The 24,473-nt window shown below is 48.8% G+C and overlaps 1 protein-coding gene across 2 annotated transcripts in view; it reads left to right on the top strand.

Moving 5' to 3' along the window:
• Positions 1-24,473, top strand: part of RNF180 (ring finger protein 180) — a 244,887-nt gene that overhangs the window by 28,437 nt on the left and 191,977 nt on the right. For both annotated transcript variants that reach the window (XM_073584256.1, XM_073584255.1), the window contains exon 3: positions 23,505-23,600. In XM_073584256.1, the coding sequence (XP_073440357.1) occupies positions 23,505-23,600 (96 nt within the window). The remainder of the gene's footprint in view (positions 1-23,504; positions 23,601-24,473) is intronic.

Here is a 24,473-nt window from a genome sequence, read left to right as displayed (position 1 = left end):
GTGTGTCAGCAGAGTGTGACACGAGTTTCATCATTGTGTTAGCAGAGTGTGGTACGAGTATCATCAGTGTGTCAGAAGAGTGTAGTACCAGATTCAGCAGTGTGTCAGCAGAGTGTGGTACGAGTTTCTCCAGTGTGTCACCAGAGTGTGATTCGAGTTTCATCAGTATGTCAGCAGAGTGTGGTACGAGTTTCATCAGTGTGTCAGCAGAGTGTAGTACCAGATTCAGCAGTGTGTCAGCAGAGCGTGATGTGAGTTTCATCAGTGTGTCAGCAGAGTGTGATGCGAGTTTCATCATTATGTCAGCAGAGTGTGGTACGAGTTTTATCAATGTATCAGCAGTGTTCTACGAGTTTCATAGGTGTGTCAGCAGAGTGTGGTACGAATTTCATCAGTGTGTCAGCAGTAGTGTTGAGCGATACCATCCGATATCGTGAAATATCGGATCGGTTTGGATCGGACCAATACCCAAAAAGTATCGGATTTTGCCGATTCCGATACCGGAAACCAATGCAAGTCAATGGGACAGAAATATCGGAATTAAAATAAACCCTTTCTTTCCTTGTAGGTTAATTCTACATGAAGAAAAACAACTAATAATAAAGTAGAATGTATTGGGGGAGGTGGAGGAGACATTAAAGGCATAGAGGTTTAGCCCAATCAAATGGAATAGCAGGAATATTTTTTTTTTTTTAAAGACGTTCGGAGTTACAAAGATATTGACTATGTTAACCTCTTTTATATTTTGTCAGATATGTATGTTTCACTACTTCCATGCTCTTCTCCTTCTTTTTTACTTCTCCCACACTTTCTCCTTCATGATCCTCAGCATCAGCAGCATCTTTTTCAATAAATTCTTCACCTTATCCATTTTCTTCTTCTTCACCTTCTTCCTATAATTCTTTTTTTTTTACATTCTTCATATTCTTCTTATTCAACTAATATTCTTCTTCAACTATTATTCTTCTTCATATTCTACTTCTTCATCTTATTCCTATTCTTCTTCTTCATCATATTCTTATTTGTGACAACAGGCATTCCTGTAGTTGTTATCTATAAAAGTTTGAAGATTACACCTTCCGTTCTGCCTGTCACAAAAGATTTACAACAGGATTTGTCCGCGTTCAGTTTGGCCTGCAGCAGCAGGAATTTTCCAGGGGCACCACGAGGAGGAACGGACTCACCCCCATACACTGCTTAGTCTTCTGCTTATAATTTAGATAATATCTTTTGCTCTGATTTTTAGTCTTATGCTTAATGTTCTTCTGCTTTTTATTCTTCTGCTTTTTGTTCTTCTGCGTCTTGGTCTTCTGTCTCTTGTTGTTCTGTATCTTGGTGGTTGTCTTCGTGTTCTTTGTCCTCTTGGTCATCTTCTTCAGGGTCATCTTTTTGGTCTTCTTCGGGGTGGTCTTCCGGGTCGTCGTCTTCAGGGTCATCGTTAGGGAGATCCAGAGTGATAACCAAAAACCATTTCCATAAGCTTGAACTTGGAAATGTAGCAGAAGGTACAAGAAGGCTGAGGAACTGCCGAGAACCAGCTGACGTGCTGGAACCCGGATGGGTAGCAGAAGGAACAAGAGCCAATGGCACTAGCGAGGACCAGCTGATGGTACTGGAACCCGGTTACTAAGCAGGAGGTACCTGTGCTAGAAACCACTACCAAGGACCAGCAGACGTTGCTGGAACTCGGATACCGAGAAGGAGGCACCTAAGCCAAAGGCACTGCCGAGTACCAGCTGACGGTGCTGGAACCCGGATGGGTAGCAGAAGCTACAAGAGTCAATGGAACTACTGAGGACCAGTTGACGGTGCTGGAACCCGGAGAGGCAACAGAAGGAACAAGAGCTAATGGCACTACCGAGTTCCAGCTGACGGTGCTGGAACCCGGTTACTTAGCAGGAGGTACCTGTGCTAGAAAGAACTACCAAGGACCAGCAGACTTTGCAGGAACTCGGATACCGAGAAAGAGGCACCTAAGCCAAAGGCACTGCTGAGAAACAGCTGACGGTGCTGGAACCCAGATGGGTAGCAGAAGGTACCCATGAAAAACAAAGTTGCAAGGCCACGAGCCGGCCGCAGTTACCGAAACCCACAGTCCTACAGGGGGTGCTTGTCCTATTGGCACTGCAGAACCAGTCTTTGTTGCCAGATCCCGCAGCCCACATAGGAAGCCCATAAACTGCAGGCACCATAGACTCGGCTAACCCAACCGCAACACGACAAGACAACGTATTGGTGGCAAAGTGACATTGACACTACCCGGAAACAGCAGGCGTGCTGGAACCAGGCTGGGCAGGAGGGAGTACCTGTGCCAAAGACAATGCCAGGAAACAGCTGGTGGTGCTAGTCCTAGTAGTGGGAATGTGGACAGAGCAGGAGACATTGCCGGACACACATCATGGGATCAGCTGACGTTACTGAACCCCAGTAACACAGCAACAAGTGTTGATTGTGCAGACGGCACTTCTGAGCAGCAACTGGCAGTGTTCGAGGCCAGGGTAAATACTAGAGACAGAGTGGAGCCAGAGGCCTAATTGGAGCACGTTTAAAATCAGTAGTAGTGTGAATGAGGAGGCAGCAGCAGACATTGCCGGACACACAGCAGGGGAGCAGCTGGCGTTACTGAAACCCACTAAGACTGGAGCATGTGTTTTTCTCTGGGCAGACGGCACTTCTGAGCAACAACTGGCGTTGTTGGAGCCCAGGTTCAATCAGGATTTAGGCTGAGGCCTACTTGGAGCAAGTTTTATATCTGATGTAGTTTGAATGTGGAGGCAGCAAGAGATTTTGCCGGACACACAGCAGGGGAGCAACTGGCGTTACTGAACCCCACTAACACTGGAGCATGTGTTTTTCTCTGTGCAGACGTCACTTCTGAGCAACAACTGGCGTTGTTGGAGCCCGGGTTCAATCAGGGTTTAGGCTGAGGCCTAATTGGAGCAAGTTTTATATCTGATATAGTTTGAATGTGGAGGCAGCAGGAGACTTTGTCGTACACACAGCAGGGGAGCAGCTTGCGTTACTGAACCCCACTAACACTGGAGCATGTGTTTTTCTCTGTGCAGATGGCACTTCTGAGCAACAACTGGCATTGTTGAAGCCCAGGTTCAATCAGGGTTTAGGCTGAGGCCTAATTGGAGCAAGTTTTATATCTGATGTAGTTTGAATGTGGAGGCAGCAGGAGACTTTGCCGGACAAACAGCAGGGGAGCAGCTGGCGTTACTGAACCCCACTAACACTGGAGCATGTGTTTTTCTCTGTGCAGATGGCACATCTGAGCAACAACTGGCGTTGTTGGAGCCCAGGTTCAATCAGGGTTTAGGCTGAGGCCTAATTGGAGCAAGTTTTATATCTGATGTAGTTTGAACGTGGAGGCAGCAGGAGACTTTGCCGGACACACAGCAGGGGAGCAGCTGGCGTTACTGAAACTCACTAACACTGGAGCATGTGTTTTTCTCTGTGCAGACGGCACTTCTGAGCAGCAACTGGCAGTGTTGGAGCCCAGGGTCAATCATGGAGTAGGCTGAGGCCTACTTGAAGCAAGTGTAAAATCTGATGTAGTTTGAATGTGGAGGGAGCAGGAGATATTGCCGGACACACAGCAGGGGAGCAGTTGGCGTTACTGAACCCCACTAACACAGGAGCATGTGTTTTTCTCTGTGCAGATGGCACTTCTGAGCAACAACTGGCGTTGTTGGAGCCCAGGTTCAATCAGGGTTTAGGCTGAGGCCTAATTGGAGCAAGTTTTATATCTGATGTAGTTTGAACGTGGAGGCAGCAGGAGACTTTGCCGGACACACAGCAGGGGAGCAGCTGGCGTTACTGAAACTCACTAACACTGGAGCATGTGTTTTTCTCTGTGCAGACGGCACTTCTTAGCAGCAACTGGCAGTGTTGGAGCCCAGGGTCAATCATGGAGTAGGCTGAGGCCTACTTGAAGCAAGTGTAAAATCTGATGTAGTTTGAATGTGGAGGGAGCAGGAGATATTGCCGGACACACAGCAGGGGAGCAGTTGGCGTTACTGAACCCCACTAACACAGGAGCTAGTGTTTTTCTCTGTGCAGATGGCACTTCTGAGCAACAACTGGTGGTGTTGGAGCCCAGGGATTACAGTTCAGGTGGTAGAAACATGAACACAACAGGAGACCTGGAAACTGTTGCCAACCAATTATTTATTCTGGAAGAGGCCTAGCAAATTTCGGCGAGATCCAGGCCTTGTTCATTTTCAGAAAAGTAAGCCGGTCAACGTTATTGGAGGATAGTCACGTGCGACGGTCTGTTAGTACACCACCTTCGGCACTAAAGACGCGTTCCGATAATGCACTAGCAGCAGGGCAAGCCAGCACCTCCAATGCATACTGGCTAAGCTCTGGCCATGTATCCAGCTTAGAGACCCAAAACTTGAAGGGGGAAGAGCCGTCTGGGAGTACACTGACAGGGCAAGACATGTAGTCTGTCACCATCTGACGGAAACGTTGCCTCCTGCTGACTGGAGCCGTCTGTGATGGTGTAGACATTTGTGGCGGGCACACAAAACTTTGCCACATTTGGGCCATACTTGCCTTGCCTTGTGCTGAGGCGCTGCCTCTGCTCCCTTTTTGTGCAGAGCTTCCTCCACTGCCTCGACGCACAGAGCTGCTTTGTAAAGCACTAGCAGCACTGCTCTCGGGTGGAATGGAGAACATGTTGGAATGCACCAGTGTGTCTTGGTACTCCCGCATTTTACGCTCCCGATTCAATGGTGTTATGAGTAGAGTTGAGCGATACCAGCCGATACTTGAAAATATCGGATCGGAATGGATCGGCCGATCTTAAAAAAAAGTATTGGTATCGCCGATTCCGATACCGGGAACCAATGCAAGTCAATGGGGCCAAAATATCGGAATTAAAAAAAACCCTTTCTTTCCTTGTAGGTTAATTCTACATGAAGAAAAACAACTAAGAATAATGTAGAATGTATTGTGGGAGGTGGAGGATACATTAAAGCCATAGAGGTTTAGCCCAATCAAATGGAATAGCAGGAATTAAACTTTTTTTTTAAAGACGTTAGGAGTTACAAAGATATTGACTATGTTAGCCTCATTTATATTTTGCCAGACATGTATGTCTTCTTCTTCTTTCTTCTTCTTTCTTATTCTTCTTCCTTTTTTAACCTTCTTCTTATTCTTCTTATTCCTTTTTTTACCTTCTTCTTCTTCTTCTTATTCCTTTTTTTACATTCTTCTTCTTCTTCCTTTTTTTACATTCTTCTTCTTCTTCCTTTTTTTACATTCTTCTTCTTCTTCCTTTTTTAAATTCTTCTTCTTCTTCCTTTTTTTAAATTCTTCTACTTCCTTTTTTTACATTCTTCTTCTTCTTCCTTTTCTTACATTCTTCATATTCTTCTTATTCAACAATTATTATTCTACATATTCAACTTCTTCATCTTCTTCCTATTCTTCTTCATCATATTCTTATTTGTGTCAGGCATTCCTGTAGTTGTTATTTAGAAAAGTTAGAAGTTTACACCTTCCGTTCTGCCTGTCACAAAAGATTTACAACAGGATTTGTCCGCGTTCAGTTTGGCCTGCAGCAGCAGGCCTTTTCCAGGGGCACCACGAGGAGGAACGGACTCACCCCCATACACTGCTTAGTCTTCTTCTGCTTATAAATAAGATAATATCATTTGCTCAGAGTATTAGTCTTATGCTTAATGGTCTTCTGCTTTGTTTTTTTATGCTTCTTTGTCTTCTCTCTCTTGTTGTTCTGCATCTTGGTGGTTGTCTTCCTGTTCTTTGTCCTCTTGAACCAGCAGACGGTACTGGCACCCGGAGGGGCAGCAGAAGGAACAAGAGCCAATGGCACTACCGAGGACCAGCTGACGGTGCTGGAACCCGGTTACTAAGCAGGAGGTACCTGTGCTACAAAGCACTACCAAGGACCAGCAGACGTTACCGGAACTCGGATACCGAGATGGAGGCACCTAGGCCAAAGGCTCTGCCGAGAACCAGCTGACGGTGCTGGAACCCAGATGGGTAGCATAAGCTGCAAGAGCAAATGGAAATAGCGAGGACCAGCTGACAGTGCTGGCACCGGGAGGGGTAGCAGAAGGAATAAGAGCCAATGGCACAACCGAGGACCAGCTGACGGTGCTGGAACCCGGTTACTAAGCAGGAGGTACCTGTGCTACAAAGCACTACCAAGGACCAGCAGACGTTGCCGGAACTCGGATACCGAGATGGAGGCACCTAGGCCAAAGGCTCTGCCGAGAACCAGCTGACGGTGCTGGAACCCGGAGGGGCAGCTGAAGTTACCCCTGAAAAGCAAAGTTGGCATGCCGCAAGCTGGCCGCAGTTACCGAATCACACAGTCCTGCAGGGGGTGCTTGTCCTACTGGCACTACGGAACAAGCCTTTCTTACCAGAACCCGCAGTCCACATAGGAAGCACCTAAACTGCTGGCACCCTAGCCTCGGCTAACCCAACCGCAACACGACATGGCAACTTGGGGTGGCAAACTGACATTGACACTTCCCGGAAACAGCAGGCAGGGCTGGAACCAATATATAAAACAAAACCATACGGAACCAAATGTATATCCCAGTAGAGTCGCCCACTATGTAGTGCCGTCTCAATGGGAAATGGACACTCCAGCATAACATATTAAACAGAGAAAAAAAAGGGGAGTACAAGTCCAATATCATAAAAATAAGCAAAGTTTATTAAACATGTAGTACTGACAGTTACATAAATGACAAAAGATATATAAAGGATCAGATAAGTATCTGCTGCTTGTTAGTCCTAAGAATTGACAAAATAAAGTGCTTAGTGCCTGTAACAAATATGGGCCATACTTGAGGGATATAAAGGTAAGAGAGATCCTAACAGGTGCGCATCCTGAAAAAATCACTATCCCAAGCCATAGTGCTTACCCATATTGAACTCTGCCAAGGACCACAAGCAGCGCCGCCACCGACGCGCGTTTCGCCTCTTTTTCAAGGTGCAAACTTCAGACGGGCCCGGACATGTACAGGCTTAAGCAGTGGGACACGTCTGGCACTGCAGGATCTGAGTCCATGGTGGCGTAGTGTGTTACTTATGGTAGGCCTTGTTACATTGGTCCCAGCTCTCTGCAGTTCATTCACTAGGTCCCCCCGCGTGGTTCTGGGATTTTTGCTCACCGTTCTTGTGATCATTCTGACCCCACGGGGTGGGATTTTGCGTGGAGCACCAGATCGAGGGAGATTATCACTGGTCTTGTATGTCTTCCATTTTCTAATTATTGCTCCCACAGTTGATTTCTTCACTCCAAGCTGGTTGGCTATTGCAGATTCAGTCTTCCCAGCCTGGTGCAGGGCTACAATTTTGTTTCTGGTGTCCTTTGACAGCTCTTTGGTCTTCACCATAGTGGAGTTTGGAGTCAGACTGTTTGAGGGTGTGCACAGGTGTCTTTTTATACTGATAACAAGTTTAAACAGGTGCCATTACTACAGGTAATGAGTGGAGGAAAGAGGAGACTCTTAAAGAAGAAGTTACAGGTCTGTGAGAGCCAGAAATCTTGATTGCTTGTTTCTGACCAAATACTTATTTTCCACCATAATATGCAAATAAAATGAAAAAAAAAACAGACAATGTGATTTTCTGGATTTTTTTTTCTCAGTTTGTCTCCCATAGTTGAGGTCTTCCTATGATGTAAATTACAGACGCCTCTCATCTTTTTAAGTGGTGGAACTTGCACTATTGCTGACTGACTAAATACTTTTTTGCCCCACTGTATATTTCAAGTATGATACGACCGAAGGATAAGTGTGTCTCTTAGGGCTCCATCTTCTTCTTGGTAGCTGTGCAAAACCGCTGAACCTAGATATTTCTCCCGAAAAGGATTCTGTGATAGCTGGACAATGAGGAAACAAAACTCCAAGTAGCAAGATTCACAGGTAGATGACTACGGGCAAAAAAGAATATAGAAAGCATTAAAATCATACAAATATATACAATAAAAACAAAAATGAATTTAAAAAGGGTGGATTTTTTTGGGGAATGCAGAGAAGCAGGAAAAAAGAAGAAAAAAGGCCAAAAAGAGTCTCATAAGAAAGACGCGAAACCCAGGGACTCATTGAGTCCCTGCGGGGTCATGGTACCAAGGATAGTTATCCATCTACACTCATTCTGGGCAAGGAGACGTCTAATGTCGCCGCCCCTGATCCCAGTCTGAATGTGCTGGATACCCCTCACCATGAAAGTTTTTGGATTACAGTCATGATGAGATTTATAGTGTCTCGGAATAGTTTTTAATTGAGATATATCTTGTACATCTGCCGCCGCCATAATGTCACGGACATGTTCTCGAATTCGCACCTTTAGCTGGCGAGACGTCAAGCCAATATATATTTTTGGACATCCACAGGTGGCATAATAGACCACCTGGGTAGTATTACATGTAATATACTGGCGAATAGAGAAAGTGCGTGTTCCGTCCGCTGACTGAAACGAGGAAGTCCGCAGGACATTCCTACAGGCGATACAGTGTCCACAGGGAAAACACCCCTGTGGCGGTCCACGAGAATCAAAGAAGTTCTTTCTTTGGGGAACATAGTGGGAATGTGATAGTATGTCTCCTAGATTAGGACTCCTCCGATGTGTCATCACTGGGCGCCTTGACACAGATCCTTTCAAACTGGGTTCAGATTGTAGAATATCCCAGTGTTTCTCGAGACATTGTCTCATCGTGTCCCACTCACCATTAAAAGTTGAAACAAATCTTACTGTGTCACATGATTTTTTTTTCTTTGATGGAGGATTTAAAAGAGTAGATCGTACTGATTTTTTCGCTCTGTTATAGCCCCTTTTTAGACTCCGATGGCTATAACCCCTTATAAGAAATCTTTCTTTAAGATCCTCAGCCTGCCGTTCAAAACTAATGTTAGAAGAGCAAATGCGCCGCATGCGCAGAAATTGTCCAATTGGGATGGCCCTTATTGTGGAATAAGGATGACAAGACCGTGCATGCAGCAGTGAATTGACGGAAGTGGGCTTCCTATAGACATCTGTCTGCAAATGTAAGTGGGAATCCACAACAATTTTGATGTCAAGGAAGTCCACCTCCGCTTGGCTGCAATTATAAGTCATTTTAATGTTGAACCTATTCAAATTCAACTCTTCCATGAAACATTGGAGCTGATGTTCTGACCCCTGCCAGATGATGAACACATCATCTATATAGCGAAGCCAGCACTGCACACCGTCCGCGGCCTGAGCGCCCTCCCCCCCGAAAATCTCCCTCTCCCAGAAACCCAGGAATAGACCCGCGAAAGAAGGCGCACAGGCCGCGCCCATGGCAGTGCCGCATCGCTGAAGATAAAATGTTTCTTTAAAGATAAAAAAGTTGTGGGACAGAATATACTCCAACAGCTCCAAGATCAAATCACACAAAGGGCCATCCCAATTGCTGCCCCTCAAGAAGAAACGACAGGCTTCGAGACCAGAGACCATCATGATGGCGTATGCACGTGTATAGAGACTCTATATCAGCTGTAACAAGTAGCATATTGGGTTCAAGAAACATCCCATCAATCCTAGCCAGGACATCCATCGTGTCACGGGCAAAGGAGGGCAGTGCTTCTACCAAAGGTTTGAGGTAATGATCGATAAATTTGCAAACTGGTTCACACAGCCCTCCAATCCCCGACACGATTGGGCGTCCCGGTGGATCTAAGGGATTTTTATGAATTTTAGGCAAGAAGTAGATGGTGGGGATTTTCGGAAATTTTGTCAGTAACCCGTCATGAACTTTTTTGGGGATAATACACTTATCCAACGCCACAGAGAGGATTTCCGCCAGGCCGGCTGAGAAGTCTTTCACGGGATTATGATCTAGTCTAGAGTAAGTTCTCCCATCCCTCAGCTGTCTAAAGGCCTCCTTTTCATACATGGCACTAGGCCATATTACTATGTTCCCCCCTTTGTCCGCTGATTTAATCACTATGTCTTGGTAAGATCGTAATTCATTCAAAGCTATACGTTGTTTGGCGGTCAGATTGTCGGATCTCCGCCTAGTGGAGATCTTTTTAAAATCTTCGACAACTAACCTAGTGAATATATCCACTGATGGACAGAGGGACAAAGGGGGGAACCTAGTGGAGCGGGGCAAGACAGATGAAGGAAAATTAACTGTGGGACCAACCTCCTGTTCCCTTAGTAAATCCTCCAAAACTGCCAATGCTTCATCCTCCATCTGGCTGTTGGTGATGGGCTCCTGCCTTTCCCCACCATACAGCTTCTTGCAAACCAATTTCCGTGAGAATAAATAAAGATCCTTTATGGCTGTAAAGAGATCAAATTGATTGGTGGGTGAAAAAGTAAAATCTTTTGATAGCACCTCAATCTGAGCTGGAGTGAGATTATGGGTGGAGAGATTGATTACCTGAGGGATCTGATTCTTAACCTTTTCTGTTTTTTTGGAAGACACAGTGCCCTTAGGCTTATTAGTTTGGGAATCACGATTGACCCCAAGACGTGCCTCCACAGACTTGGAAGTTGATCTTACAGATCCATCACTTGAAGTAACCGAAGTGGTTGATGTAGATCTCTTTCGATAGTAATTTCTAGGTCTTTTGGGTTTACGATTCCATCGATAGACGGAGTCAGATTGATAATCACTCATATCTCTCTGGAACTTCTGGGTTTTTACTTCACAAATCTCCTTTTCCCATTTTATAAATTCTGTATCCAGCTCTCGGTTGAGGGCCGTCAATTCATCTCCTGTCATATCCTTTTTGAGTGAATTTTGTAAGTCCTCGATTTCACTGTCGAGGGTTGCAATGGTTTTCTTATTTAATTGGATTAATAACTCCATAAAACCATTAGAGCAACCACTGGCTAAATCCTCCCACTTCTGTCGTATATTGATATCCTCAACCAAAAAAGAGGGAAAAACTTGAACCCGTAGGCCACGTGGAATCAAGCCCTTCTCAATGTATTTGTTCAGGAAGGCACAGTTCCACCAAACCTTGGTGCGTCTATTCAAAAGAGATTTTAACCTTCTGCCTGCCTCTCTGACATCCCTACCACCACATGCCACATTTGCTCCGGTATTCTCTTTGAAAACTTCATCAATATGAGATAACCATGCCTGCTCCCGTGCCTTATAGTCCATATGGGGCTTTGAACGGGTTGCTGTGAAAAACACAGAAACAATTAGAGCAAAGAAAATACCCTTAAAATACATAATAATTTAGGCCTGTGGCTTCATGGGAATGTGGACAGAGCAGGCGACATTGCCGGACACACATCAGGGGATTAACTGACCGGACTGAACACCTGTAACACAGGAACAAGTGTGGATTGTGCAGATGCCACTTCGGAGCTGTAACTGGCAGGGTTGGAGGACAGGGGAAATACGAGAGACAGTGGAGCCACAGGCCTAATTGGAGCACGGTTAAAAATCAGTAGTAGTAGGACTGTGTAGGCAGCAGGAGACTTTGCCATCCACACAGCAGGGGATCAGCTAGCGTTACTGAACCCCACTGAGACACGGGAGCAAGTGTCTCTTTCCGTGTGGACGGCACTTCCGAGCTACAACTGGCTGTGTTGAAGCCCAGGAAATAGGAGGGTGTAGGCAGAGGCCTACTGTCTTTGGAACGCGGAGACAGCAAGAGAGACTGCCATCCACACAGCAGGGGAACAGCAGACGTTACTGAACCCCACTGAGACACGGGAGCAAGTGTCTCTTTCCGTGTGGACGGCACTTCCGAGCTACAACTGGCTGTGTTGAAGCCCAGGAAATAGGAGGGTGTAGGCAGAGGCCTACTGTCTTTGGAATGCAGAGACAGCAGGAGAGACTGCCATCCACACAGCAGGGGAACAGCTGACGGTACTGAACCCCACTGAGATATGGGAGCAAGTGTCTCTTTCCGTGTGGACGGCACTTCCGAGCTACAACTGGCTGTGTTGAAGCCCAGGAAATAGGAGGGTGTAGGCAGAGGCCTACTGTCTTTGGAATGCAGAGACAGCAGGAGAGACTGCCATCCACACAGCAGGGGAACAGCTGACGTTACTGAACCCCACTGAGACACGGGAGCAAGTGTCTCTTTCCGTGTGGACGGCACTTCCGAGTTACAACTGGCTGTATGAAGCCCAGGAAATAGGAGGGTGTAGGCAGAGGCCTACTGTCTTTGGAATGCGGAGACAGCAAGAGAGACTGCCATCCATACAGCAGGGGAACAGCAGACGTTACTGAACCCCACTGAGACACGGGAGCAAGTGTCTCTTTCCGTGTGGACGGCACTTCCGAGCTACAACTGGCTGTGTTGAAGCCCAGGAAATAGGAGGGTGTAGGCAGAGGCCTACTGTCTTTGGAATGCGGAGACAGCAGGAGAGACTGCCATCCACACAGCAGGGGAACTGCAGACGTTACTGAACCCCACTGAGACACGGGAGCAAGTGTCTCTTTCCGTGTGGACGGCACTTCCGAGCTACAACTGGCTGTGTTGAAGCCCAGGAAATAGGAGGGTGTAGGCAGAGGCCTACTGTCTTTGGAATACGGAGACATCAGGAGAGACTGCCATCCACACAGCAGGGGAACAGCTGACGTTACTGAACCCCACTGAGACACGGGAGCAAGTGTCTCTTTCCGTGTGTACGGCACATCCGAGCTACAACTGGCTGTGTTGAAGCCCAGGAAATAGGAGGGTGTAGGCAGAGGCCTACTGTCTTTGGAATGCAGAGACAGCAGGAGAGACTGCCATCCACACAGCAGGGGAACAGCTGACGTTACTGAACCCCACTGAGACACGGGAGCAAGTGTCTCTTTCCGTGTGGACGGCACTTCCGAGCTACAACTGGCTGTGTTGAAGCCCAGGCAAAATCTGGGTGTAGGCTGAGGCCTACTGTCTTTGGAATGCAGAGACAGCAGGAGAGACTGCCATCCACACAGCAGGGGAACAGCTGACGTTACTGAACCCCACTGAGACACGGGAGCAAGTGTCTCTTTCCGTGTGGACGGCACTTCCGAGCTACAACTGGCTGTGTTGAAGCCCAGGAAATAGGAGGGTGTAGGCAGAGGCCTACTGTCTTTGGAATGCAGAGACAGCAGGAGAGACTGCCATCCACACAGCAGGGGAACAGCTGATGTTACTGAACCCCACTGAGACACGGGAGCAAGTGTCTCTTTCCATGTGGACGGCACTTCCGAGCTACAACTGGCTGTGTTGAAGCCCAGGAAATAGGAGGGTGTAGGCAGAGGCCTACTGTCTTTGGAATGCAGAGACAGCAGGAGAGACTGCCATCCACACAGCAGGGGAACAGCTGACGTTACTGAACCCCACTGAGACACGGGAGCAAGTGTCTCTTTCCGTGTGAACGGCACATCCGAGCTACAACTGGCTGTGTTGAAGCCAAGGAAATAGGAGGGTGTAGGCAGAGGCCTACTGTCTTTGGAATGCAGAGACAGCAGGAGAGACTGCCATCCACACAGCAGGGGAACAGTTGACGTTACTGAACCCCACTGAGACACGGGAGCAAGTGTCTCTTTCCGTGTGGACGGCACTTCCGAGCTACAACTGGCTGTGTTGAAGCCCAGGCAAAATCTGGGTGTAGGCTGAGGCCTACTGTCTTTGGAATGCAGAGACAGCAGGAGAGACTGCCATCCACACAGCAGGGGAACAGCTGACGTTACTGAACCCCACTGAGACACGGGAGCAAGTGTCTCTTTCCGTGTGGACCGCACTTCCGAGCTACAACTGGCTGTGTTGAAGCCCAGGAAATAGGAGGGTGTAGGCAGAGGCCTACTGTCTTTGGAATGCAGAGACAGCAGGAGAGACTGCCATCCATACAGCAGGGGCACAGCTGACGTTACTGAATCCCACGTGAGACACGGGAGCAAGTGTCTCTTTCCGTGTGGACGGCACTTCAGAGCTACAACTGGCTGTGTTGAAGCCCAGGAAATAGGAGGGTGTAGGCAGAGGCCTACTGTCTTTGGAATGCAGAGACAGCAGGAGAGACTGCCATCCACACAGCAGGGGAACAGTTGACGTTACTGAACCCCACTGAGACACGGGAGCAAGTGTCTCTTTCCGTGTGGACGGCACATCCGAGCTACGACTGGCTGTGTTGAAGCCCAGGAAATAGGAGGGTGTAGGCAGAGGCCTACTGTCTTTGGAATGCAGAGACAGCAGGAGAGACTGCCATCCACACAGCAGGGGAACAGCTGACGTTACTGAACCCCACTGAGACACGGGAGCAAGTGTCTCTTTCCGTGTGGACGGCACTTCCGAGCTACAACTGGCTGTGTTGAAGCCCAGGCAAAATCTGGGTGTAGGCTGAGGCCTACTGTCTTTGGAATGCAGAGACAGCAGGAGAGACTGCCATCCACACAGCAGGGGAACAGCTGACGTTACTGAACCCCACTGAGACACGGGAGCAAGTGTCTCTTTCCGTGTGGACGGCACTTCCGAGCTACAACTGGCTGTGTTGAAGCCCAGGCAAAATCGAAGGGTGTAGGCAGAGGCCTACTGTCTTTGGAATGCGGAGACAGCAGGAGAGACTGCCATCTCCACAGCAGGGGAACAGCTGGCAGTGCTGAACCCCACTAACACTTGAACGAATGTGTTTGGCTCTGTGGAGACGACACTTCTGAACACCAACTGACGCTGTTGGAGCCCAGGATTAGGCAAGGAGCAGGCTGGGGCCTACTGGATTTTGGCAGGTGTAGGCAGCAGGAGACTTGCCATCTCCACAGCAGGGGAACAGCTGGCAGTGCTGAACCCCACAAACACTTGAATGAATGTGTTTGGCTCTGTGGAGACGACACTTCTGAACACCAACTGACGCTGTTGGAGCCCAGGATTAGGCGAGGAGCAGGCTGGGGCCTGTTGCTTTTGGCAGGTGAAGGCAGCAGGAGACTTGCCATCTCCACAGCAGGGGAACAGCTGGCAGTGCTGAACCCCACAAACACTTGAACAAATGTGTTTGGCTCTGTGGAGACGACACTTCTGAACACCAACTGACGCTGTTGGAGCCCAGGATTAGGCGAGGAGCAGGCTGGGGCCTGTTGCTTTTGGCAGGTGAAGGCAGCAGGAGACTTGCCATCTCCACAGCAGGGGAACAGCTGGCAGTGCTGAACCCCACAAACACTTGAACGAATGTGTTTGGCTCTGTGGAGACGACACTTCTGAACACCAACTGACGCTGTTGGAGCCCAGGATTAGGCGAGGAGCAGGCTGGGGCCTGTTGCTTTTGGCAGGTGAAGGCAGCAGGAGACTTGCCATCTCCACAGCAGGGGAACAGCTGGCAGTGCTGAACCCCACAAATACTTGAACGAATGTGTTTGGCTCTGTGGAGACGACACTTCTGAACACCAACTGACGCTGTTGGAGCCCAGGATTAGGCGAGGAGCAGGCTGGGGCCTACTGGATTTTGGCAGGTGTAGGCAGCAGGAGACTTGCCATCTCCACAGCAGGGGAACAGCTGGCAGTGCTGAACCCCACAAACACTTGAACGAATGTGTTTGGCTCTGTGGAGACGACACTTCTGAACACCAACTGACGCTGTTGGAGCCCAGGATTACGCATGCCGCATGCAGAGGCCAATGGGCAGCGGTTTTTATGGAGGTTGTTGACTACTACTGATTCTAACCATGCTCCACTTAGGCCTCTGGCTCCACTGTCTCTACTATTTACCCTGGCCTCTAACCCCGCCAGCTACATCTCTGAAGTGGCGTCAGCACAATCTACACTTGTTCCTGGGTTACTGGTGCGCAGTCCCGTCAGTTGATCCCCTGATGTTTGTCCGGCAAGTTCGCCAGCTCTGTCCTCATTCCCACTACTGGTTATGGGAATGTGGACAGAGCAGGAGACCTTGCCGGACACACATCAGGGGATAAACTGATGGGACTGAGCCACAAGAACACAGGAACAAGTGTAGATTGTGCTGACGCCACTTCAGAGATGTAGATGGCGGGGTTGGAGGCCAGGGGAAATAGTAGAGACAGTGGAGCCAGAGACCTAAGTTGGGCACGGTTAAAAATCAGTAGTGGATTGAATGTTGATGGAGCTGGTGACTTTGCCGTCCACACAGCAGGGGATCAGCTGGCGTTACTGAACCCCACTAACACGGGAGCTAGTGTGTTTCTCTGTGCAGACGACACATCTGAGCGACAACTGGCTGTGTTGAAGCACAGGGATTATAGTTCAGGTGGTAGAAAAATGAACACACCAGCAGACCTGGATACAGTTGCCAACCACTAATTTAGTCTGTAAGAGGAATGGCAAAGTCTTTTGAGATCCAGGCCTTGTTCATTTTCAGAAAAGTCAGCCGGTCAACATTATCGGAAGATAGACGCGTGCGACGGTCTGTTAGTACACCACCTGCGGCACTAAAGACGCGTTCCGATAATACACTGGCAGCAGGGCAAGCCAGCACCTCCAATGCATACTGGCTAAGCTTTGGCCATGTATCCAGCTTAGAGACCCAAAACTTGAAGGGGGAAGAGCCATCTGGGAGTACAGTGACAGGGCAAGACATGTAGTCTGACACCATCTGACGGAAGCGTTGCCTCCTGCTGACTCGAGGCGTCGCTGATGGTGTAGACAATTGTGGTGGACACACAAAACTTTGCCACATTTTGGCCATAGTGGTCTTGCCTTGTGCTGCGGCGCTGCCTCTGCTCCCTCTTTGTGCAGAGTTTCCTCCACTGCCTCGACGCACAGAGCTGCTTTGTAAAGCACTAGCAACAATGCTGTCGGGTGGAATGGAAAACATTATGGACTGCACCAGTGACTCTTCGTACTCCCGCAGTTTACGCTCCCGGTTCAACGTTGGTATGAGCCTTTGTACGCTGTCCCGGTAGCGAGGATCTAGGAGGGTGTACACCCAATAATCAGCCGAGACGAGAATGTGGGCGATGCGGCGGTCGTTTCTCAGGCACTGCAGCATGAAATCAACCATGTGCTGCAGACTCCCAACTGCCAAAGAACCGCTGTCCCCTGTTTGAGGCGTGACCTCGGCCTGCTCTGCATAACCCCACCCTCGCTGTACATACTGAGTAGAGGTTTGTGTACCTCCCTCCTCTGGAGAGATGTCTTCCTCCTCCATTGACTCCTCCTCATCCTCCTCACAAAGTGTCCCCTGCCTAGGCCTTTGTGAGGAACCACGTTGCGCAGACTGTCCAGAAGCAGATGGCATCCTCCACCTCATCCTCCACCTCTTCCAATACCTCCTCCCTTAGTGCTTGCAGTGTTTTTTGAAGCAGGCAGATAAGGGGGACAGTCATGCTGACTAGTGCATCATCTGCACTAGCCATCCGCGTGGAATCATCGAAGGCACGCAAAAGGTGGCAGATGTCCTTCATAGAGGCCCACTCAGTGGTGCTGAAGTGTGACTGGCGCACAGTGTGACTTGATGCAGCTGGTACTCCATTACTGCTGCCTTCTTCTCACACAACCGCTCCAACATATGCAACGTTGAATTCCACCTGGTGGGTAGGTCCGGAAGGCGGAATCGGCGCTGCAGAGCTGCAATGCGCGATCTTGCCATGCTGGAACGCCGCAAGTGAGCGCACTCTATGCGGACATTGTGCAGCAGTGCATCAAGATCCGGATAGTCCCTCAGAAAGCTCTGCATGACCAAGTTGAGCACATGTGCCAGACATGGGATGTGAGTGAGGTTGCCTAGGCCCAGAGCTGCCACCAGATTTCAGCCATTGTCACACACTACCACGCCTGGCTAGAGATTCGCTGGCACAAACAACACGTTGCTCTCCTGCTTGATGGCATTCCAGAGCTCCTGCGCTGTGTGGCTTTGATTCCCCACAGAAATTAATTTCAGTATGGCCTGTTGACGTTTGGCCACGGCTGTGCTCATATCGGTCGTAACAGGCTCCTGCAGCACTGATTCAGAGGAACTGGAGTATGAGGAGGAGTCAATGTGTACAGACTGGATTCCTGCAATCTTTGGAGTTGGCAGAACACGTACAGCGCCAATCTCAAGATCTGTACCCGGCTCCACAACAATGACCCAATGGGCAGTGAGGGAAAGGTATCGTCCCTGTCCATGATTACTGGTCCACGCATCGGTGGTCAGGTGGACCTTGCTACTGACGGCGTTTAGTAGCGCATGTTTAATTTTCCCTCCACATGCTTTTGCAGGGCAGGGACGGCTTGCCTGCTGAAATAAAAGTGGCTGGGCAGGGTGTATTGTGGGACTGCCAATGCCATGAAGTTACGGAAGGTGTCAGTCTCCACCAGCCTGAATGAGAGCATTTCAAGGGCCAGTAGTTTTGCAATGCCAGCATTCAGAGCCTGTGCTCGGGGATGGTTTGCCGAGTATGGCCACCTTTTCTCCCATGCCTGTGCTACCGATGGCTGTAGAGTGGCATGGGAGTGTGAGGATGACAGGGAACGTGGTGCTGTGGGTGGAATGTCACTGGGTCTCTGGACAACAGTGCCAGAGGTTCTTCCATGGCGATCCTGTGAGGAAGCCGAACCAGCTGTGTGTGAGCTGGAGGAAGAGGCTACAACACGAGCTGAAGAGGTGGTAGGTGGTGCTGTACGTTGGCCTACGTCTTCATGTGTCTTTGTAACTCCACCACGTGCTTGGTCCGCACATGTTTCCACATATTTGTGGTATTCAGGTTGCTGACACTTTTCCCTCTTTTGACTTTCTGATTACACAGCTTACATTTGACAAAGCAAATGTCATCTGCAACTGTGTCAAAAAAGGACCACGCACTGCAAGTCCTGGGAGCACCCGTTTTGGGTTTTGAAAGAGGAATGCTCCTAACGGGTGCCAAAGTGGAGGCTACAGGCAGCCAAGTCTGCCCCCTCCCCCTCCCTCTCCCCCCTGTTTTGGCCGTTTGGGGAATCTCTTCCTCAGAGCTGCTCCCACCACCTTCATGTTCCTCACGCCATGATGGGTCAAGGACCTCATCATCTACACTCCCCTCTTCAAACACCTGCTTCTCCTGGGTAGTCTCGCCAACACAGTACACACCAGAAAGTGGCACCTGAGTCTCATCATCTGATGCGTACTGAGGTGTGCTGACCATAGGCACTGGCCCACCCGCCTCTTCAGATTCAGAGGGACAAGGCAGTTGCGCATCACTGCATACTCCCTCTTCTTCACATTATAGAATGCTGCTTGGCTGGCCCCCTGTTTCCAAGCCAAGAGATTCAGAGAACAGAAGTAGAGATGGCTCCTGTCCAGGGCTCTCTGACTGCCTGGGCAATTTGGCAGGTAGTGAAGAGACAGATGGTTGCTTTTCAGTGCTCTGGCCCTGAGAGGATGTGGAAGTAATTGAAGTCGATGCGTTAGCTGCCATCCATCCGACAATGGCTTCAATTTGTTCGTCCCGCAGCAGTGGGGTACGGCGAGGTCCTACAAAGCTGCGCATAAAGGACTGTTGCCTGGTAAAACTGGGGGATGCTGAGTCACTGGTGCCTGCAGCGGGCACAGAATCCCCACGTCCTCTCCCTGCTGAAACTCCACGCCCATGACCACGTGCCTTACACCCTGCCTTCTTCATCTTGGTAGACTGATAAAGATAGGCAGAAAAGTACAAAGAGGGGGCTTAGTGTGCTTATTCCTGAACAGCTGCTAACAGGTGTAAGAAACACTAATGTGGACAACACTTTAATATGAGCTAATGTGGCCTACACAACTGTCAAGTGGAGTGTTTGGTGAACTTTATTTACGCGTTTTTTTTTCAAAAAGACAAAAAGGATGTGACCAAAGATGTGAAAGCGATAGTATCACAAACTTTTTGGAGCTATTACAATGCAGGAAGGTAACCTACAATGCAATAGATGAGGCTCCAAAAAATAGGCTAATACTAACTAATCTGGCTGTGGCTGCAGGGCACAAGCCAGAAAAAAGGCTCCTCTATCTACTCTTACAGTATATAGTGTTTGCAACCAACCAATGTAGATGGATACGGATGGAAGCACACTAATAGGAGAAAAAAATCAGGAACAATGAGCTGCAATAAAACAAAAAAAGGACTATGTATGAGTCAGTGACGCACGCTGAGCGGACTACAACCAGAGGTGGCTGCAGAACACACTACAACGTGAGCTGCACTCACACACAGAGACCTCACAGACAGCCGTGAACAGTGCAGAGAACTGGGCACTAGCACTGAAAGGCTGCAGAAAGGCTCTGCTGTCTACTCCTATAGTGTTTGCAACCAATGCAGATGGATACGGATGGATGCACACTAATAGGAGAATTAATGAAAAATGAGCAGCAATAAAACAAAAATAAATATGTATGAGGCAATGAGGCAGTGATGCACGCTGAGCGGCCTGCAACCAGAGGTGACTGCAGGACACACTACAGCGTGAGCTGCACTCATAAAGACCTTGCAGACAGCTGTGAACAGTGCTGCAATGCAAAAGAAGCTACAGTGATTGATAATGTAGCCTGGGTAAAGCACAATATTATATAGCAAATTGCTATCTCTAACTGTCTCTCAGAGTCTTGAACAGCAGCCTGTCCCTAACTGAAGTCACAGCAGAGTGAACCCTAAATGGCGGCGGCGGCTTTTATAGTGCATCATGACATCATTTCAGCAGCCAATCACAGCCATGCCATTAGTTAAAATGCCTAAATGCCTAACAGGATGTGCCCACACTTCTTAGGATTCCTCATTGGCTGAATCAAATCAAACTGGCTCATAGCATTATGGGAACTTCCGATTCCGGTATTCGATATGCAAAAAGTATCGGAACTCAGTATCGGAATTCCGATACCGCGAATATCGGCCGATACGCGATATTTGCAGTATCGGAATGCTCAACCCTAGTCAGCAGAGTGTAGTACGAGTTTTAGCAGTGTATCAGCAGAGTGTGGTACGAGTTTCCTGAATGTGTCAACAGAGTGTGGTATGAGTTTCCTCAGTGTGTCAGCAGACTGTGGTACGAGTTTAATCATTGTGTTAGCAGAGTGTGGTACAAGTTTCATCAGTGTGTCAGCAGAGTGTGGTACGAGTTTCATCAGTGTGTCAGCAGAGTGTTCTACGAGTTTCATCAGTTTCTCTCAGATGAGAAAAAATTTTTTTTCTCCAGCTTCTCCTATGAACAAGTCCATGATTTTTTTCCACAAGTCAATAGATCAGTATTAGGGATGAGCAAGTAGTGAAATACTCGGACTCGCTGTACTCATTACGAGTACCTCCTAATACTCGGGTACTCGTAATGAGTAGCGAGTCCAATGTAAGTCTATGGGAAATGAGAGTAATGGGCTGTGTGTGTGTGCTGGGCGGGGAATGTGCGAAGACTGTGTCGGGCTGTGCGGGACTGTGCCGGGGTGCGGGACTGTTCTGGGCTGTGCAGGTACTGTGCGGGGACTGTGCAGGGCTGTGCGGGGACTGTGCTGGGCTGTGCAGGTAGTGTGTGGGGACTGTGCCGGACTGTGCGGGACTGTGCATGGCTGTGCGGGACTGTGCTGGGTTGTGCAGGTACTATGCTGGCCTGTGCGGGGACTGTGCTGGGCTGTGCGGGGACTGTGCCGGGCTGTGCGGGGACTGTGCCGGGCTGTGTGGGGCTGTTCGGGACTGTGCAGGACTGTGCTGGGCTGTGCGGGGACTGTGCTGGTCTGTGCGGGGACTGTGCTGGTCTGTGCGGGGACTGTGCTGGTCTGTGCAGGTACTGTGTGGGGACTGTGCCGGGCTGTGCGGGACTGTGCAGGGCTGTGCGGGACTGTGCTGGGTTGTGCATGTACTATGCTGGCCTGTGCGGGACTGTGCTGGGCTGTGCGGGGACTGTGCCAGGCTGTGCGGGGACTGTGCCGGGCTGTGCGGGGACTGTGCCGGGCTGTGTGGGGACTGTGCCGGGCTGTGCGGGACTGTGCAGGGCTGTGCGGGACTGTGCTGGGTTGTGCACGTACTATGCTGGCCTGTGCGGGACTGTGCTGGGCTGTGCGGGGACTGTGCCGGGCTGTGCGGGGACTGTGCCGGGCTGTGCGGGGACTGTGCTGGGCTGTGCGGGGACTGTGCTGGGCTGTGCGGGACTGTGCGGGACTGTGCCGGGCTGTGCAGGACTATGCTGGGCTGTGCGGGGACTGTGCTGGGCTGTGAGGGGACTGTGCTGGGCTGTGAGGGGACTGTGCTGGGCTGTGCGGGGACTGTGCTGGACTGTGCTGGGCTGTGCCGAACATTGCGAGGCGAGCAGTGAAATATTCGCGAGGATTGGAGTACCACGAGTACCGCATTACTCGCCGAGTACCGAATCCTAACGAGTATACTCGCTCATCCCTAATCAGTATCAGTAGATTGACTTTTTCACAACTCCCCCATCAATATCGGACATGCCTCAGTGATATTGTGCGGACCACTCAGCCCAAAGAAAAAACTGGACCTGTGACCTACCTCAAAGGCCATCATAGGTGCAAGTGTTATCTGTGAAAAACACGGACAGCTCTGGTATGATAAAATTTGACGTCTGAATGAGCAACAAGTCATGAGTTTTGCAATTTGCAAGGGATCTTTGCAATATGGCTGTTTATTTGGGGTTTCATTTTTACACCAAAAATAAGACCTCTATAATTACATCAATACACACACTTGTTTTTTGACATCAGGCAGTCATAGCCTTTATTTTTTAATGGGATACTAAAAGAATATCTGTCCAATGTATGTGTAGTAACCGAAAAATGTAACAAATTTCCACGTAGACCTCTCAGTTGTGTGTGCATCCAGCCTTCAGCTGTAATAGTCTTTCTTTTAGTGCTGTTCTATTACACCGAGGGCATTGATGTTTAAAATAGCCCTATGTCAGGTTTTCTCGCTGAAATGACTGTTTATGAAGTGGCTTGTTGGCAGATAAAAGGACATATTTTTCCTTACAGTCCTATTCATTGAGCAGAGCGGGTCACGGTTCCCTTAGTTATGCCTGACCTGACAAAAACTTACTCATTCTTTTCATTGTACCCTATAAAATGGACGATTTCTGCCTACGCAGCCGTCTCATACTGTCTGCCACTGATCTGATTCCACCAATAGTCTGAAAGAACAGCTGTTTTCTATTGATACTAGAAAGCAAATCACGTGTTTCCCCTTTATTTCTCCTGACTGACGTTGAACCATCTAATTTTCTCCTAATATTGTATTTAATGACAAACTTAATTAGATGTAATCAGAACAATGCCGTTTCCATTGTAAATGCCAATTAGTGATATAATTAAATTATATTAATTATGTTCTTTTTGTAGAAATCCCACAAATCAGACGAGCCAGCCCTTTCATCATACTCCAGCTTAGCTGAGCTATGGCCACCTCTCTCTGATTCTTATCCCTTGTAGTTTCATATCCCAAGAACCGCAAATCCATCTCTAATTAGGTTTAAAGTCAAAACTTCTCAAACAATACAAGAGAACATTAGAAAAACAGGGACTTTTGGGATTAGACTGCCTGGCATGCTTATCTTTAAAGTGCTTAATTATATGATGCGGCTGTGATAGGGACTTGTCGTTTTTCAGAACTGCTTTATTGAACTACATCTAAAAGATTATTTTTCCCTTTTTTGCACTTCTAGGAACTTTTGGATCAATCTGTACATCAGAAAACCTGTAATATATGGCACCTGGAGGCTGACGCAAGCCCTGACTGGATAAAAAAGGAGATGGAAAAGGTAGTGTGTGTATATTTGCTTCGTTAGTCTTAGGGCTGCAATATATCCAAATGGTAATCAACTGATCCACCCTGCATGTATTCACTCCATTCACTGTTAGCAAGCAGCCTGAATGGTACAACTCCCCAACTCTGCTGGCTGTCATTTCTGGTGCAATATATCCAAATGGCAATCAACTGATCCACCCTGCATGTGTGGCGCCCCCAGGGGTATGGTCGCCACAATGGCATTGCCTTCCTCCTGCGAGGGTGATGTCAGGCTTGGAAGCAAGGAAGGGTCTCTCCAGCAGTTTATCTATACATGCAACACAGTTCCCACTCCAGACCAACAGAGGGAGCTCCGAACCAGGATTGGGGGAGGAGCGCACTCTGAGGGCTAGGGAGGGAACAGTAGTTAGTGTGAGGAGGGTGAAGTGTGCAGACGTGGAGAAGGAGCTGGGAGATCGAGCAGAGAGGAAAGGCTCATCTTCAGCACAGCGCATGATCTGGAGCCTGGTCTCCATGGTTGTATGGATGCTAATGGTCCTGCAGCAGACACCAGAAGATTAGGAAGTTATAGATACTCGACTCCCACCTAAGACTTGGAGGCACAACAGTACGGTGTGAGCCAAGAGAGAAATATCGGCTACAGCTGTCTGCCATACGAGGAATTCTGAGAGACGATAATAAGGAGGAACTCCAGTATAACTCAGTACTGGATGTACCTCAAGTGAGTGCTAGGAAGGAGACTGCACAACCTACCTGCTGAGGGAGAGAGCCCTGAATTGCTTCCAGGCTAGCCTGCCCTTGTACCATCTGTAATCAGGACCCTGGACTGCATTTGCCAAGTAAAGGTAAAGAAATTGCACCCTGTTGTGTCCTTGCCTCCTTCCTG

The sequence above is a fragment of the Dendrobates tinctorius genome, unplaced genomic scaffold, assembly GCF_039654945.1.
Source record: "Dendrobates tinctorius isolate UK_male_01 unplaced genomic scaffold, ASM3965494v1 ptg000083l, whole genome shotgun sequence".
In the NCBI taxonomy this organism is placed as follows: Eukaryota; Metazoa; Chordata; class Amphibia; order Anura; family Dendrobatidae; genus Dendrobates; species Dendrobates tinctorius.
The sequence above is the reverse complement of the archived record's forward strand: the minus strand, read 5'-3'. Positions and strand labels throughout refer to the sequence as shown.